The sequence below is a fragment of the Ailuropoda melanoleuca genome, chromosome 10 (assembly GCF_002007445.2).
Source record: "Ailuropoda melanoleuca isolate Jingjing chromosome 10, ASM200744v2, whole genome shotgun sequence".
Classification (NCBI taxonomy): Eukaryota; Metazoa; Chordata; class Mammalia; order Carnivora; family Ursidae; genus Ailuropoda; species Ailuropoda melanoleuca.
The window spans coordinates 35,666,546-35,681,289 of NC_048227.1; the positions used below are offsets into that span (position 1 = coordinate 35,666,546).

Sequence of the window (14,744 nt, forward strand, 5' to 3'; positions counted from 1 at the left end):
CTCACCTGCTTGTTCTGGACTTTCCAGGACTACAGACCACACGATTGGGCAACCATTTGGAAGACCGAGTCAACAAGTTTTTGCGGCGACAGAATCATCCTGAAGCCGGGGAGGTCTTTGTCCGTGTGGTGGCCAGCTCAGACAAGACTGTGGAAGTCAAGCCTGGGATGAAGTCACGGTTTGTGTGCACATGTGCTGTTTTGTAAAGCGCTGTTTGAGGGGTCCCGTACCTGGTTAACCAAAGCCCCACTCCCTGGCAAGGCTTTAAAGAGTTTGTATAATTCAGGGCACCCCGCTGGCTCAGTTAGTATCACATGCGCCTCTTGATCTTGGGCTTGTGAGTTTGAGCCCTGCGTTGGGTGTAGAGAGTACTGAAAAAATAACCTTAGAGTTTGTATAATTTAAAGGTTTTTTTAGCACGTAAGGTATAGTCAGCCCTTATCAGTATTCCATATTCATCAGGGGAGGTAAAATTCCTGGCTGAGCGAGGCTATGTCACAAAGAATAGAGTCACAGCCCCGAGCTGCCCAAGGCCGAGCTGGTGGGTAGAACAGGCAGCAGAGGTGAGCAGGCCCTCAGCTCCTCTGCACTGCACGGGTTTAGAACAGCAGGTCTCACGTATAAAGCACCTTGTGAAACTGACGTGTGCAATCCTTAGGCTCTGACTTTTATTTCAGGTTCGTGGATTCTGGGGAAATGTCTGAATCTTTCCCGTATCGAACCAAAGCACTCTTTGCTTTTGAGGAAATTGACGGTGTGGATGTGTGCTTCTTTGGGATGCATGTGCAGGAGTACGGCTCTGACTGCCCCCCTCCAAACACAAGGTAGTCCTCCACCTCCTCTTGGGTACACGTCAGTGGGCCCGCAGTGTCACAGCAGACCGAGACCCCAAGTGTCTTGGAGAACCTGTGTGCTCCAGACCTGGGTTTAAATCAAATAAGCCACGCCTAACCAACCAAACTAGTTAGCTGAGTTTTCCATTAAGCCAGTGAGAAATGAAGGGTTTTGATGACTGTTCAAAGCGTGTTTTACGTAGTGAGTACTCATGGGTTCTAGTCCTGGTCTTGCTGTTGTCCCTGTCTTACCTGGGGCAGGTAAACCTACAGAGAGGGGTGGGGATCCCTCCGTAGGCTCACGCGTGGTAAGAACGAAGTACATCGGCCAGGGGTTTACTTCATGTTCAGTCAGGAATGCAGGTGAGAGGAAACTGGGAGATGCCCCGGCCTTCCCTTGGCTCTCCGTGGTGGGCGATCCACTGCTCTTGGTCCAGCGATGGGACCATTTATTCCTGGACGGTGGCAGTTGGTGATGCAAGTTTTCTTACATCTTGTCTGTGGCCGCCAGTGTAAATGCTACGAAAACAGAATTTATTTCTTGAGCTTTTTTTTGGATGTTGGTATTTGGTTTCAAGGTTAGGAGATACCAATTCATCTCTTCCTACCTGCCCCCCCCAGGCGTGTGTACATATCTTACCTGGACAGTATTCATTTCTTCCGGCCCCGATGCCTCCGGACAGCTGTTTACCATGAGATCCTTATTGGTTATTTAGAATATGTGAAGAAATTGGGGTGAGTTTAATTCAGATTATTCAGAACTAATAAAAATCCTATTTTTAATTTTCAGTGTGTGTTTTGTGAAATAACCAGAGTATTTTTTAAAGTTGTATGTGTTTTTATTTTAACGTCCTCAGATCAGTTCAGAGGTCTCCCAAGCCCCCCCTCCCAGACGCTCCCTTGGGCCATGCAGATCTGGGCTCCCCAGCACCACGCACATGCTTGCCCTGCCTCCTGTGCTCTTCTCACTCTTTTTCCTATTTTAGTCTCTTTTCTTTTTTTTTTAAACTTTAAAAGGAGTATTTTGTGTATCATAAAATCTGCCTGTGTCCACGTACACTTCAGTGACTTTTAGTGACTTCACCAAGCGGTGTGGCCACGGCTGTAAATCCATTTCCAAGCGTTGTCCTCCACCCAGTGGGACCCCCACAACCCTTTGTTGTTAATCCCTGTTCCACCCCTACCCCCAGTAGCCACTGACCTACTTTCTCTATATATAAGTTGGCCTTTTCTGGACGTGTCATATGAATGGGATCCTATAGGATGCTCGTCTTTTGTATCTGCTTTTTTCTGTGTTTCGATATTCTAGATCTGTCTCATCCCTTTCCAAATTTGAGAAAGTTAGAGGTATTTGACTGACATGTCTCTAACAGAGTGACAGATTTATTTTGACTTTGACCCCTTAGAGAGAGATACCCAGCTGCCTCTCCATTGCACAGGAAGTGGTAGTTAGGAAATAAGGCACATCCCTGGGCATAAACTGTTCCACGCGCCTCAGAGCCACATCTCCCAGGCTCTGTCCCGTGCTGACAGGACTCTGAGAGCCTTGACCCCTGCCTGGCATGCACACCCTGAGAGGGAGCCTCTGAGGGCCGATTTCCAGGTGTGCTCTTGCATGCAGAGGTTCAGCCTCGCCCACCCACGCGCCCCTTCCCTGCACACTGGTTTGGGACTGCTCTAAGCCTGTTAGATTTTGCTGTAAGCATCGTGGTAATTTCTTTGTTTCCTTTTTTCTAGTTTCTTCTGTCCTTGCTTTGGTGCATGCTCCTCAGCTGTTACTCCTTAGAGGCAGGGAGGCTTTCAGTGAGCCCTGTGGTCTGAATTGTGTCTGTGTCCTGCAGGTATGTAACAGGACACATCTGGGCCTGCCCCCCAAGTGAAGGAGACGACTATATCTTCCATTGCCACCCCCCTGATCAGAAAATCCCCAAACCAAAGCGCCTCCAGGAGTGGTACAAGAAGATGCTGGACAAGGCGTTTGCGGAGCGGATCATTCACGACTACAAGGTACCCGGGGCTGGAGCAGGGCGTGGTGACTCGTGCGTGTCAGAGCTGGATTCACCTATGAGGAGCAGAAGAGCGTAGAGGAAAGACGGAGAAGCACCTCACGTGCAGTCCGTCGAGATTTGTAGTCGGCAGCCTGAGAGCAGGCACGGTACCCTGTCCTCACCCGGCAGCGTGGCCCCTGCGGCCCTGCCCGGAGCGCCACTCACTTCCCTCTTCTCCGTTGTGCTTCCTTCACTCTCCAGGACATTTTCAAACAAGCAACTGAAGACAGGCTCACCAGTGCCAAGGAGCTGCCCTATTTTGAGGGTGACTTCTGGCCTAATGTGCTGGAGGAGAGCATTAAGGAGCTGGAGCAAGAAGAAGAGGAGAGGAAGAAGGAGGAGAGCACTGCGGCCAGCGAGACCACAGAGGTAAGGAGACGCAGCAGGCCTGGCCACACGCCGAGGGGAGTGGACGCTTGCTGTCGGGGCCCGAGGCCATGGCCTTTGTCGGTGGTGCTGTTTTCACAAGTGCCCTCCCCTTGTCACCAGCCACTTCAGGTCAGGGCTGGAGACACGTCACCCGGGAGAAGGCAGATGGGAGCTGCTGGCTCTGGCATCTTGAGCAGGGCGGGCGGGGTGGAGGCGCGGAAAGACGAGAGAGAAGGGCCTCCTGCCAGGCAGTGCAGAGCAGATAGACAGAGCCGGGTGTTCGTGGTCAGTAGCCAGGCCGCTGACTACAGACCTTCCCTGAGAAGGAGACCCCTTGGTCATCAGGCCTCTTTCTTTCACTTTGTCATGAGCCAGCCCACCCCACCAGACAGCCCTGCGTCTGGTATTGCCTTCGGGCACTCACCCTGCTTACCAGGTCCCACCTTGCTTGGGCTCTGTGCTCCGCAGTGCAGTGGTGAGCTGCTTCTGTAGGGACTCCATCCCTACCCTCACGGGGTGCGTGTTCTAGTAGGGAAAACAGGTGCGTTCTGAGGCAGCCGTAGGAGCTATAAGGAAAGGGAACACCGAGATCGGACCGGCGGGGCCTGAGGAGGTGGCAGAGGCTAACCTGCTGAGAAGGAACCCACACCGTCCCAGCGGGAGCTGCTGGCAGAAGGAGGAGATGGTGTGAGGGCTCGAGTTGGGCGCAAACGTGTGTGTGTTTGGGATGTCCAAGGAGGAGAAGATGGGGGTTTGCGTTTGGTTCATAGTTGTAGAAGGAGTAGGGAGTGTATGATATGTTTTGAGAGTAGCAGCCCCCCAACTTGGGGCGGATCACTGTGGTGTGTGAGGGATATCCTGGATCAGGGCTGCCTGCTGGGTCTGGGCCCTGAGCAGCTGAGTCAGTGCTGCTGCCTCTACCCAAAGGAGGAGGCTGGGGAAGCACATTTGGGAAAGAAGTCCTACAAGAACTGGCTGCAGGTCTCGCCTGTTAATACCCAAGAGGGGCTGTGCAAAACGGGCCTCGGAAATCGTAGTCTGCTGCGTGGGTCCTTTTGCTGGGGCCTCCCTGGAGGCAGAATCTGTCATCTGACCACAGATAACCGTACTCCCCAACGTCAGGGGATTTAGGGCTTGAGAATCTGCTCCACCGGGGTCTTTGGGAGGCTACCGGAGATTCTGTTTGGGCGGGCCAAATTTGAGTGGAAACCAGGGAGTTCTGGCAGGAGAGAGCGCAGAGCTGAGCTGTGAGCCCAGGTCCCTCTCCATGATGGCCACTGCCTGCACCTTGAATGGGAGGTGGCCTGAGTCATAACACAGATCTGGGGCTCTGGGGCAGGGGGTCAAGGCAGGGAGGAAAGGGGGAAAGGGTCTGTGCCCAGATGGTGGAGCGGCCTCTGAGGCAGGATGCAGGCCACGGCTGGGTGTCCTGTCCGAGGAGGACCTGCCTATCTCTGGCCTGGCAGTGGTGCCGTACCAGCCTCTGCGGTGTCAGGGACTTGCCTGTAGTGGAGAGAGACCCTGGTCTCCTGTATCCAGTCCACAGAGGCAGCAGGCAGGTCCCACCCTGCGGACACCCCAGGACCCCATGGCGGGTGGTGGCTTCAGTTGTGGATGGCATTTGGGCCGAATGGCTGCTTCGCCACTGGGGCAAGTGGGGAAGGGACAGGCTGCAGCGTCACGTGTGTGACCCCAGCTCCATGAGGAGAACCACCCACAGGAGCCGCGTGTAGGTACAACTCCAAGAAGAAAAACCAGAACACTGCTGCTCTGGGTGGCCAAAAAACCTTTTTTTTCTTATTTGGCTATACTCTCTGAACTTTGTGCAGTGAATCTATTTCTTTTATAACTGTTTAAAGTCAGCTTAATTTTTAGAACAGTTTAAAGGCTTACTAAAAACTTGAGCGGATGTGCAGAGCTCCTGGTACCACACGGTCTCCCCTGCTGCCGTCTTGCACTCGCACAGCACCGACACGCGGCTCTTCACCAGAGTCCTCTTCTGCCCTGGGCCCAGGACAGGAGCTGTCAGCACCCCTCGGCACCGAGGGTGTCTCTGTCTCTCCTTCTCTTTCATCTTGTCGAGAACAAAGTTCTTGGGACCAGACCTGGTGAATGTTTCCGCCCCGAGGCCTAAATGACGAAGGGCCTGAGCTCTTCCAGAGCAAGAGCGCTTTAACTGAGGGGCTGCAGTGCTCACGGTGGGAGTTTCAGGCCCACGTGAGCCTCGGGGGAGGATGCAGGGTCAGGGAGTCGTCTCCTCCTCGGGCAGCCCTGCCTGGGGTGTGGATGGGCCCTTCTGGAGCCCCTGCTCCCACCCATGCAGCACGTTCTCTCGGCCCCTTTCCCCGGTCTCGTGCACAGTGGATGTTGGAACCGTGTGCACTGAGCATATGGCACGTGGTGTGAAGGGAGCAGTATGGCACAAGGAAAGATGGCTTGGACTCCCTACGCTGTGAGAGTCCATCCGGGGCGTATTCTCCCCCGAGAGATGACCTGCCATGTGGCCAGCGTGGCTCCAGTGTCACCACTGCACCCCGGCCCTGCTCCTGTCCTCCTCGGTCTGTCTCCGCCAGGCCTTCCAGAGCCCCCACGGCTGGGAGCTGGGTGCCCCAGCCCAGTATCAGGCACGGAGGGGGCGCCGGGCTCGTGCAACAGTTTCACATGTTGTTTCAGGGCAGCCAGGGTGACAGCAAGAATGCCAAGAAGAAGAACAACAAAAAAACCAACAAGAATAAAAGCAGCATCAGTCGAGCCAACAAGAAGAAGCCCAGCATGCCCAACGTGTCCAACGACTTGTCCCAGAAGCTCTATGCCACCATGGAGAAGCACAAAGAGGTAGAGACGCGTGGGGGGCGGGGGTTGGCAGGCTCTCGGGACTGCGGGCCGGGGCCCTTCCTGGTCTGTGGGATAAAGGAGAAGAGGCTCCCCGGGCCCAGAGTAGGGGAAGGTGCTTCTGGCACTCCGTCCAGGGCCCACGGGCCGCATGGAGAGGACTGGCCCCTACACGGCAGAGCTGCCGCGGCTCCATGGGAGCTAACGCCGTCCTCCCCGGCAGGTCTTCTTTGTGATCCACCTGCACGCTGGGCCTGTCATCAACACACTGCCCCCCATCGTTGACCCTGACCCCCTGCTCAGCTGTGACCTCATGGACGGGCGTGACGCCTTCCTCACCCTCGCCAGAGACAAGCACTGGGAGTTCTCCTCCTTGCGCCGGTCCAAGTGGTCCACATTGTGCATGCTGGTGGAGCTGCACACCCAGGGCCAGGACCGCTTCGTCTACACCTGCAATGAGTGCAAGCACCATGTGGAGACGCGCTGGCACTGCACCGTGTGCGAGGTAGGCCTGCACCTCCCTCCCTCCCTGTGGGGAGTGTCTGCGCCATCATTCAGGTCCCTGGTCAGTCCCCAGCCCTCTCTGCCATCGGTGCATCAGCATTTCAGATTGAACCGTGAGATAGTTGGCATTCTCCAGGGGGACCAAATGACCAAATGAAAAAGGCTCACCTAGCTCCTGGTCCTCTCCAGGAGTTACTGGTCATGAGGTTGGTGTTTCCGAGTTCACAAAGAAGAGAATCCGTGCTCTGTGCCAGCTCCAGGCTCAACAGCAGACGTTCAGGGTAGGAAGGAAGGAAGGACTCTTTCTCCCTTCACGGAGCATGTATGGTCCCGACCCAGCTGAGCATAACAGAGGGCCGTCGTCAAGTGTCTGGGCTACACTTGGCCCCCGGCAGGAGGGGCTGGTCTTCCAGGGAGATGGAGTGGGCAGGCTTCCGAGGGGAGGCAGTGTTTGTGCTGACTTTTTCAGGAAGACATGATCAGAGAGCACTTCTATTTTATTCCTTGTGTTTCACTAACACCGGCCGTGTGTCAGGAACATCTGCGAGCCTTCTGGTCCAGGGTAGGGGCAGGAAAGAGGCGCTGGCTGTGCTTTGGCCCCACCGGGATTCTGACTGGTTTCCCTGTTTGTGCCTCCAGTTCTAGCCTTGCTGAGCAGCCGAGAATGCTCTGTCCTGCTGGACCCCGTGGTTGCACACACTGGCTCCCTCTGCGGAGGTCTTGGCCCCTGTGTGAAGGGGTGTGGGCTGTCCCTTGCCCAGATGGGTCCCTCACAGGGGGTGAAGCAGGCTGTTGTGGACCCTCCATCTCCCCTGCAGATAGTCACAGACTCCGTCCCCGCCACCCAGTCCTCACCTTGCCCGCGTTAGTGTTCGGAACGGTCCCCAGAGTCACATGCCCGGAGGAGCAGCTCTGTGATCTTGGGCAGGGGGCAGATGGAGCCTCTATAATGCCTTTGTCTTCATTTCCCATTTTTTCCAGCTGCCTTTTGTCCTCTATCACTTCCCACTGTTGGGATCTTCATGTCCTTTTGGAAAAAGAGTGGGTCCCGGTCATAGGGTTTTCTCCTCCAGACCTGGCACTTGGTAGTCTCTATCTGCAGATACAAGCAACTTTTAAGAAACCCATGAACGTGCATTTTGTCGCTGGGGTTTGAGCCCAGGGCCTGTCTTCTGATGAAGGCCTCTGAGTCCCCCAGGGCCTCTGGGCCACCCTGTAGAGCCCAGGGGATGCACCAGGGCACCCAGCAGCAGCCCCAGGGAGTGGGGGCTGGTTTCTAGAAGCCCAGGTGGGTGGCACTTGGGGGAGCTTGGGAGGAGCCATTAGGCTTCCCGGGCCAGGTAAGGTAGCTGGGCAGGGTGGGTCTGGGTGCCCTTCCCCAGGGGCAGAGGAAGGCAGGAAATGGGACCAGATGTCAGCCAACGCACTCAAGAGCCTGCGAGACCGTAGGGCAGGGAGGGGTGGGGTGAGGCTCCCAGGGTGAACGTGTGTGGTGTCGGGCAGCCACTGCCGGGGCGTCTGGTCACGCGGGGCCTCATGCTGACCTTGCGCATGCCCTGTGCTTGTCCGCAGGACTACGACCTTTGCATCAACTGCTACAACACGAAGAGCCACGCCCACAAGATGGTGAAGTGGGGGCTGGGCCTGGACGACGAGGGCAGCAGCCAGGGCGAGCCGCAGTCCAAGAGCCCCCAGGAGTCACGGCGCCTGAGCATCCAGCGCTGCATCCAGTCCCTGGTGCACGCCTGCCAGTGCCGTAACGCCAACTGCTCGCTGCCGTCCTGCCAGAAGATGAAGCGGGTGGTGCAGCACACCAAGGGCTGCAAGCGCAAGACCAACGGGGGCTGCCCGGTGTGCAAGCAGCTCATCGCCCTCTGCTGCTACCACGCCAAACACTGCCAAGAAAACAAATGCCCGGTGCCCTTCTGCCTCAACATCAAACATAAGCTCCGCCAGCAGCAGATCCAGCACCGCCTGCAGCAAGCCCAGCTCATGCGCCGGCGGATGGCCACCATGAACACCCGCAATGTGCCTCAGCAGAGCCTGCCTTCCCCTACCTCAGCTCCGCCCGGGACCCCCACGCAGCAGCCCAGCACGCCCCAGACACCGCAGCCCCCAGCCCAGCCCCAGCCCTCGCCCGTGAGCATGTCACCAGCTGGCTTCCCCAACGTGGCCCGGACTCAGCCCCCCACCACGGTGTCCACCGGGAAGCCCACCAACCAGGTGCCGGCCCCGCCGCCCCCCGCCCAGCCCCCACCGGCAGCGGTGGAAGCAGCCCGGCAGATCGAGCGGGAGGCCCAGCAGCAGCAGCACCTGTACCGGGTGAACATCAACAATGGCATGCCCCCGGGGCGCACGGGCATGGTGACCCCGGTGAGCCAGATGGCCCCCGTGGGCTTGAACGTGCCCCGTCCCAACCAGGTCAGCGGGCCCGTCATGCCCAACCTGCCGCCCGGGCAGTGGCAGCAGGCGCCTCTGCCCCAGCAGCAGCCGATGCCGGGCATGCCCCGGCCCGTGCTGTCCATGCAGGCCCAGCCGGCCGTGGCCGGGCCGCGGATGTCCGGCGTGCAGCCGCCCCGGAGCATCTCGCCTGGCGCCCTGCAGGACCTGCTGCGGACCCTGAAGTCGCCCAGCTCCCCGCAGCAGCAGCAGCAGGTGCTCAACATCCTCAAGTCCAACCCTCAGCTGATGGCGGCCTTCATCAAGCAGCGCACGGCCAAGTACGTGGCCAGTCAGCCCGGCCTGCAGCCCCAGCCCGGCCTGCAGCCCCAGCCCGGCCTCCAGGCCCAGCCTGGCCTGCACCAGCAGCCCGGCCTGCAGAACCTGAACACCATGCAAGCCGGCGGGCCCCGGCCCGGCGTGCCTCCGCAGCAGCAGGCGATGGGCGGCCTGAACCCCCAGGGCCAGGCCCTGAACATCATGAACCCGGGCCACAACCCCGGCATGGCGAGTATGAACCCGCAGTACCGGGAGATGCTCCGGAGGCAGCTGCTCCAGCAGCAGCAGCAACAGCAACAGCAGCAGCAGCAGCAGCAGCAGCAGCAGCAGGGCAGCACGGGCATGGCCGGGGCCATGGCCGGGCACGGCCAGTTCCAGCAGCCCCAGGGACCCGGAGGCTACCCCCCAGCCATGCAGCAGCAGCGGATGCAGCAGCACCTCCCCATCCAGGGCAGCTCCATGGGCCAGATGGCGGCTCAGATGGGACAGCTCGGCCAGATGGGGCAGCCGGGGCTGGGCGCAGACAGCACCCCCAACATCCAGCAGGCCCTGCAGCAGCGGATTCTGCAGCAGCAGCAGATGAAGCAGCAGATTGGGTCCCCGGGCCAGCCGAACCCCATGAGCCCCCAGCAGCACATGCTCTCAGGACAGCCGCAGGCCTCGCACCTCCCCGGCCAGCAGATGGCCACGTCCCTCAGTAGCCAGGTGCGGTCTCCAGCCCCTGTCCAGTCTCCGCGGCCCCAGTCCCAGCCTCCACATTCCAGCCCGTCGCCACGGATACAGCCCCAGCCTTCGCCACACCACGTCTCGCCCCAGACTGGTTCCCCCCACCCAGGACTCGCAGTCACCATGGCCAGCTCCATAGATCAGGGACACTTGGGGAACCCCGAACAGAGTGCAATGCTCCCACAGCTGAACACCCCCAACAGGAGTGCGTTGTCCAGTGAGCTGTCCCTGGTCGGCGACACCACAGGAGACACCCTAGAAAAGTTTGTGGAGGGTTTGTAGCATTGTGAGAGCATCGCTTCCCCCCCCTTTCATGTTCTTGGACCTTTTGTACTGAAATCCAGGCATCTAGGCTCTTTTTATTCCTAGATGGAACTGCTACTTCCAAGCCATGGAAGGGTAGATTGCTGTTTAAAGAAACAATACAAAGAATATATTTTTTTGTTAAAAACCAGTTGATTTAAATATCTGGTCTCTCTCTCTCTCTCTCTCTCTTTTTGTTTTTGTTTTTTGTTTTTGTTTTTTTGTTTTGGGGGGAGGGGGGGTTTGTTTGGATTCTTTTTGTCGTCATTGCTGGTGACTCATGCCTTTTTTTAACGGGAAAAACAAGTTCATTATATTCATATTTTTTATTTGTATTTTCAAGACTTTAAACATTTATGTTTAAAAGTGAGAAGAAAAATAATATTCAGAAACTGATTCTTGAAATAATGCAAGCTTATAATGTATCCCGATAACTTTCTGACGTTGCGGGAAGATTTTTTCTATAGTGAACTCTGTGGGCGTTCTCCAAGTATTACCCCTGGACGATAGGAATTGGCTCCTGCGTGCACACACGTACACACCCACACACACATCTATCTATACATACTGGCCTAAGCCAAACTCTTGTCTTGCAGATGTAGAAATTGTTGCTTTGTTTCTCTGATAAAACTGGTTTTAGACAAAAAATAGGGTTGATCACTCTCTTAGACCATGCTAATGTTAATAGAGAAGAAGCATTCTTTTCTTTCTTCTATGTGAAACTTGAAATGAGGAAAAGCAATTCTAGTGTAAATCATGCAAGCGCTATAATTACTATAAATAAGAAAATTCAAGAAGATTCAATCACTGTATAGAATGGTAAAGTACCAACTCATTTCTTATATCATATTGTTAAATAAACTGTGTGCAACAGACAAAAAGGGTGGTCCTTCTTGAATTCATGTACATGGTATTAACACTTAGTGTTCGGGGGTTTTTGTTATGAAAATGCTGTTTTCAACATTGTATTTGGACTATGCATGTGTTTTCTCCCCCTATTGTATATAAAGTACCGCTTAAAATTGATATAAATTACTGAAGTTTTTAACATGTATTCTGTTCTTTAAGATCCCTGTAAGAATGTTTAAGGTTTTTATTTATTTATATATATTTTTGGAGTCTGTTCTTTGTAAGACATGATTCTGGTGGATTGCTCACTGAGGAGAGGCGGGGACCACAGTCCTGGTGGCCATGCGGGTGGCAGCCAGGCTCAGCTAAGGCCTGGGTGGTTCTCTATCCAGGAACCGAGGTGGTGAAGCTCAGTGGTGGCCTCATAGATTCAGTGCTCCATGGGGAACTTCACCCACAGAGTTAGGGCTGCAGGTGGGTCCGAAGCAGCACTTGGTCTCCTGTCCCCCACCCCTAAGCCTCGAGTAACCAGAGTAGGGATGGTTCCTGCGGTGCTTTTCAGCAGTACCTCCCCCTCCCCTTTGCTATGTGCAGATCCCAGAATTGGTGCAAAATGTGCTCCAGGGACTGGTGGTGGTTCCTGCTTCCCCTCAAACCCTGTGCCCTGTAGGGGAGGATGTTGCACGCAGCGTGGCCCCCGATGCTGAGCTGGGCCGCTAAGAGCTCTGGCCTTTGTTCTCCACCCTCTAAAAACAGGGCCTGTGATGGTGGTGAAAGAGCCCTCCAGCTTTGAGGGACGGGCTTCTGGCAACTTGGTCCCACACACCACTATCACCACCCCTCCTGCCCTCCCCCTGGGTCCAGTGTCAGGTGCCCTTACCAAGAGGGTGACATTTGAGTCCCCGGATGCTGTAAACATCACGTCCGAGCGGAGGAGCACCTCCAGGGAGCGTGGATGTGTGCCCTGTAGACTGCAACACCCCTCTCCCCTAAGCACAAGGGACTTGAGTCCTGCCTCTTGGGTCCCTGGTCCCCCAACCCGGATTGGGGGGTGGGGGGGGTGGTGGCAAATTCATAATTTATGGCCCAAATAGCTTCCCTTTTGGCCCTGTATTCACAGAGATCATTTCAAACGATTTGGGAATCTAAACTTGAGAAAACTTCCAAATTCTAGCACAGAGAGCTTCAGATCTTGAGTTTTAACATAGATTAAGCCAGACAACAAGACCATCATCTAGCATTGCCAACCAACTGCCACCTCCACCACATCCCCAAAAGGGAAAGCAGGGCCACGGCGCCACAGTGGCCATCTGGCCATCCTTACTGTGCTTACTTGCTTCTGTTATCTGGGACCCTCTCCACTGACAGTAAAATCCTGATCCCGTGTTCAGACAGAAGGGGTGAGCTGTCTGGGGCCCTGGAGGAGCGGCTCCAGGCCCCGGTACGCATTGTGCAGGGCAGCCATCGAATGGGGCCAGTGGGGGGCATCTTTTTCAGGTCGTCCGGGGATCCAAAACTCTGTACAGATTTCATCTTTTTGGAGTCCATGTCCTGTGTAATCCGCCAAGGGATGCGGCCGAGGGTGTTGTCTGTGGATGCTAACCCCGTGCTTGGCGTAAGGAGATTTCTGTAAGACAGCTGGAAAGCCCCGGCGCTGTGTCTCATGCTGTATACTTAAGAGAAGAAGAAAAAAGTCCTATATTTGTGATCAAAAAGAGGAAACTTGAAATGTGCTGGTGTTTATAATAAAAGCTGGTAAAACTGCTTGGATTCAAAGATGGTCCCAGTTGGCTAATGACCCCTAGAATTAGCTTACAGTGGAAGGGTCTTAAGAGGGAAGTGTCTTCAGATGGAAGGGTCTCGGCTGAGTGTGCCTAGTACGTGTGTTTGATGATGTTTTTGAGAACTTAGCATGTTAGAAACAGGAGTAGGATGCAATCTGGAAAACAAGGTGGAGTGTCTAAGGCTTATAAGATCTCAGGCTGAAGACGTCACTTTCTCCCCTCTTTTTTGACTGCTACAGAATGGAACCAAAGATTCCGTTTGCCAAAATGTGCTTCTAACGCTGCACGGGAAAAATAAGCTGATCTGAAAAAGGAAAGTCCTTTCATGAAGGAGCTGAGAGCAGGTTGGTCGCCAGCGTGCCTTTGGGCCGCACGTCTCCCAAGGACCGTGCTGGGAAGTCGGCGCTCCGGCCGGGCCACCTTAGCAAGTAGGAGCACAGGAGCGTGTAGGAATGGGGGCCAGAAAAACCCTATTGGACCTTCCCAGGATGTCCTGTGCTCATGCCACTGCATTACTCGGGTATGGTTTCATTGTGCAAAGTCAAGAGTAGGGAAATGGGTCGGTTTTGAAATTTAAGCGGATGTAGCCCCCCAAGCTGAAGGACAAGAACTGTGGCAAAGTGGTGAGAAGGTCCCTTCGGGGCGTGCACGCCTTCCTCCAGAGGATTTGCCAGGCTGTATGGATGGTGGCGCCAGTGTCACATTACGGCATCCAGTGGAGACTGCACAGGTGCTGATGGAACACCTTGGTCAGGCTGATCCTGACACACTCGAGGGGTTGAGAGACGAGTGGGAAATGAGCTCACGGGAAGTGGGGGCCTGAGGCGTCATGGTGGAGGGATGGCAAGTGAGCACGTTGGCGTGGCGGCCACCAGGAGCCAGGGCCTTGGCGGGGAGTGGGCTCTCTCAACTCGGCCTGCCTGCCCTGGTGACGCTTGGTAACAAGTGCTGTTGGAAGGCATCACTAGCTCCTCCGTCTTGGCCATGAGCTAGGAGGACGGTGTGGGGGACCGGACGGTGTGGGGGACCTGCCCGAGTTCACGGGCAGTGGGCAGGGGTAGGTGTGGGCCGCTCAGCCAGAGCCACACTCTTCACCGCTGGGCCCAGAAAGCGCTTTCCTCCCCTGCTTATGCTTGCTCCGCGGGCTCACCTTAAACTCACTTTGGGGATACCTGTAGGAGAGGGGGGATCATTACAATACCTCTAACCCCTCAAACGTCGCAGGCCATGCGTGGTAATCAGGACCTCACACAGGATGAAGAGGGACCTGGCCTGCCTGAGTGTGGTGTCTGCCGGTTCAGCGCCTGGGGGGCCTGGTACTGAAATGGGCTTTATGCTCTGGTCCCGGGACCCCAGGGCTCTGGGCCAGCAACAAGGAAGCCTCTTATAAGCCGATGTTTAAAGTAGTCCTATATCAGCATATCAATAGAGTCCAGACTTGAATATTCTCAAGGCCGATAGTGATGTTTAGAGAATGTTCCAGGTGAGGGTGGTCCTTTAGGAAAACGTCCAGAGCGGACATCCTTGGAAGGAGGGTGAGGGGTGGTGTGCGGGGGCTCCGTGCGCCAGGACGCTTCCTGTGTCTCTGACCCCACCCAGGACCCCTCACAGCTGGCACAGGTTTGGGGGCCTCAGAAGAGGGAGGGTTGTTTCATGTGCTGCCATGAGTTGAGGATCTGGAGGCTGGGTGGTCAGGAAGAGAGTCTTGGGGACCAGTCCGAAGGGGGGAGGTGCAGAGAAAGAGGCAGCGGACTCGAGGGAGGCCAGGGTTCTGTGCA

At 55.7% G+C, this 14,744-nt stretch overlaps 1 protein-coding gene across 6 annotated transcripts in view; it reads left to right on the top strand.

Moving 5' to 3' along the window:
• CREBBP (CREB binding protein) overlaps positions 1 to 11,381 on the top strand; it is a 123,400-nt gene extending 112,019 nt beyond the window's left edge. For all 6 annotated transcript variants that reach the window (XM_034670472.1, XM_034670471.1, XM_034670476.1 and 3 more), the window contains 8 exons: positions 28 to 178; positions 678 to 824; positions 1,455 to 1,568; positions 2,675 to 2,840; positions 3,083 to 3,250; positions 5,924 to 6,085; positions 6,306 to 6,587; positions 8,159 to 11,381. In XM_034670472.1, the coding sequence (XP_034526363.1) occupies positions 28 to 178; positions 678 to 824; positions 1,455 to 1,568; positions 2,675 to 2,840; positions 3,083 to 3,250; positions 5,924 to 6,085; positions 6,306 to 6,587; positions 8,159 to 10,312 (3,344 nt within the window). In that variant the 3' untranslated portion in view covers positions 10,313 to 11,381. The remainder of the gene's footprint in view (positions 1 to 27; positions 179 to 677; positions 825 to 1,454; positions 1,569 to 2,674; positions 2,841 to 3,082; positions 3,251 to 5,923; positions 6,086 to 6,305; positions 6,588 to 8,158) is intronic.
• The last annotated feature ends 3,363 nt before the right edge of the window (positions 11,382 to 14,744 follow it).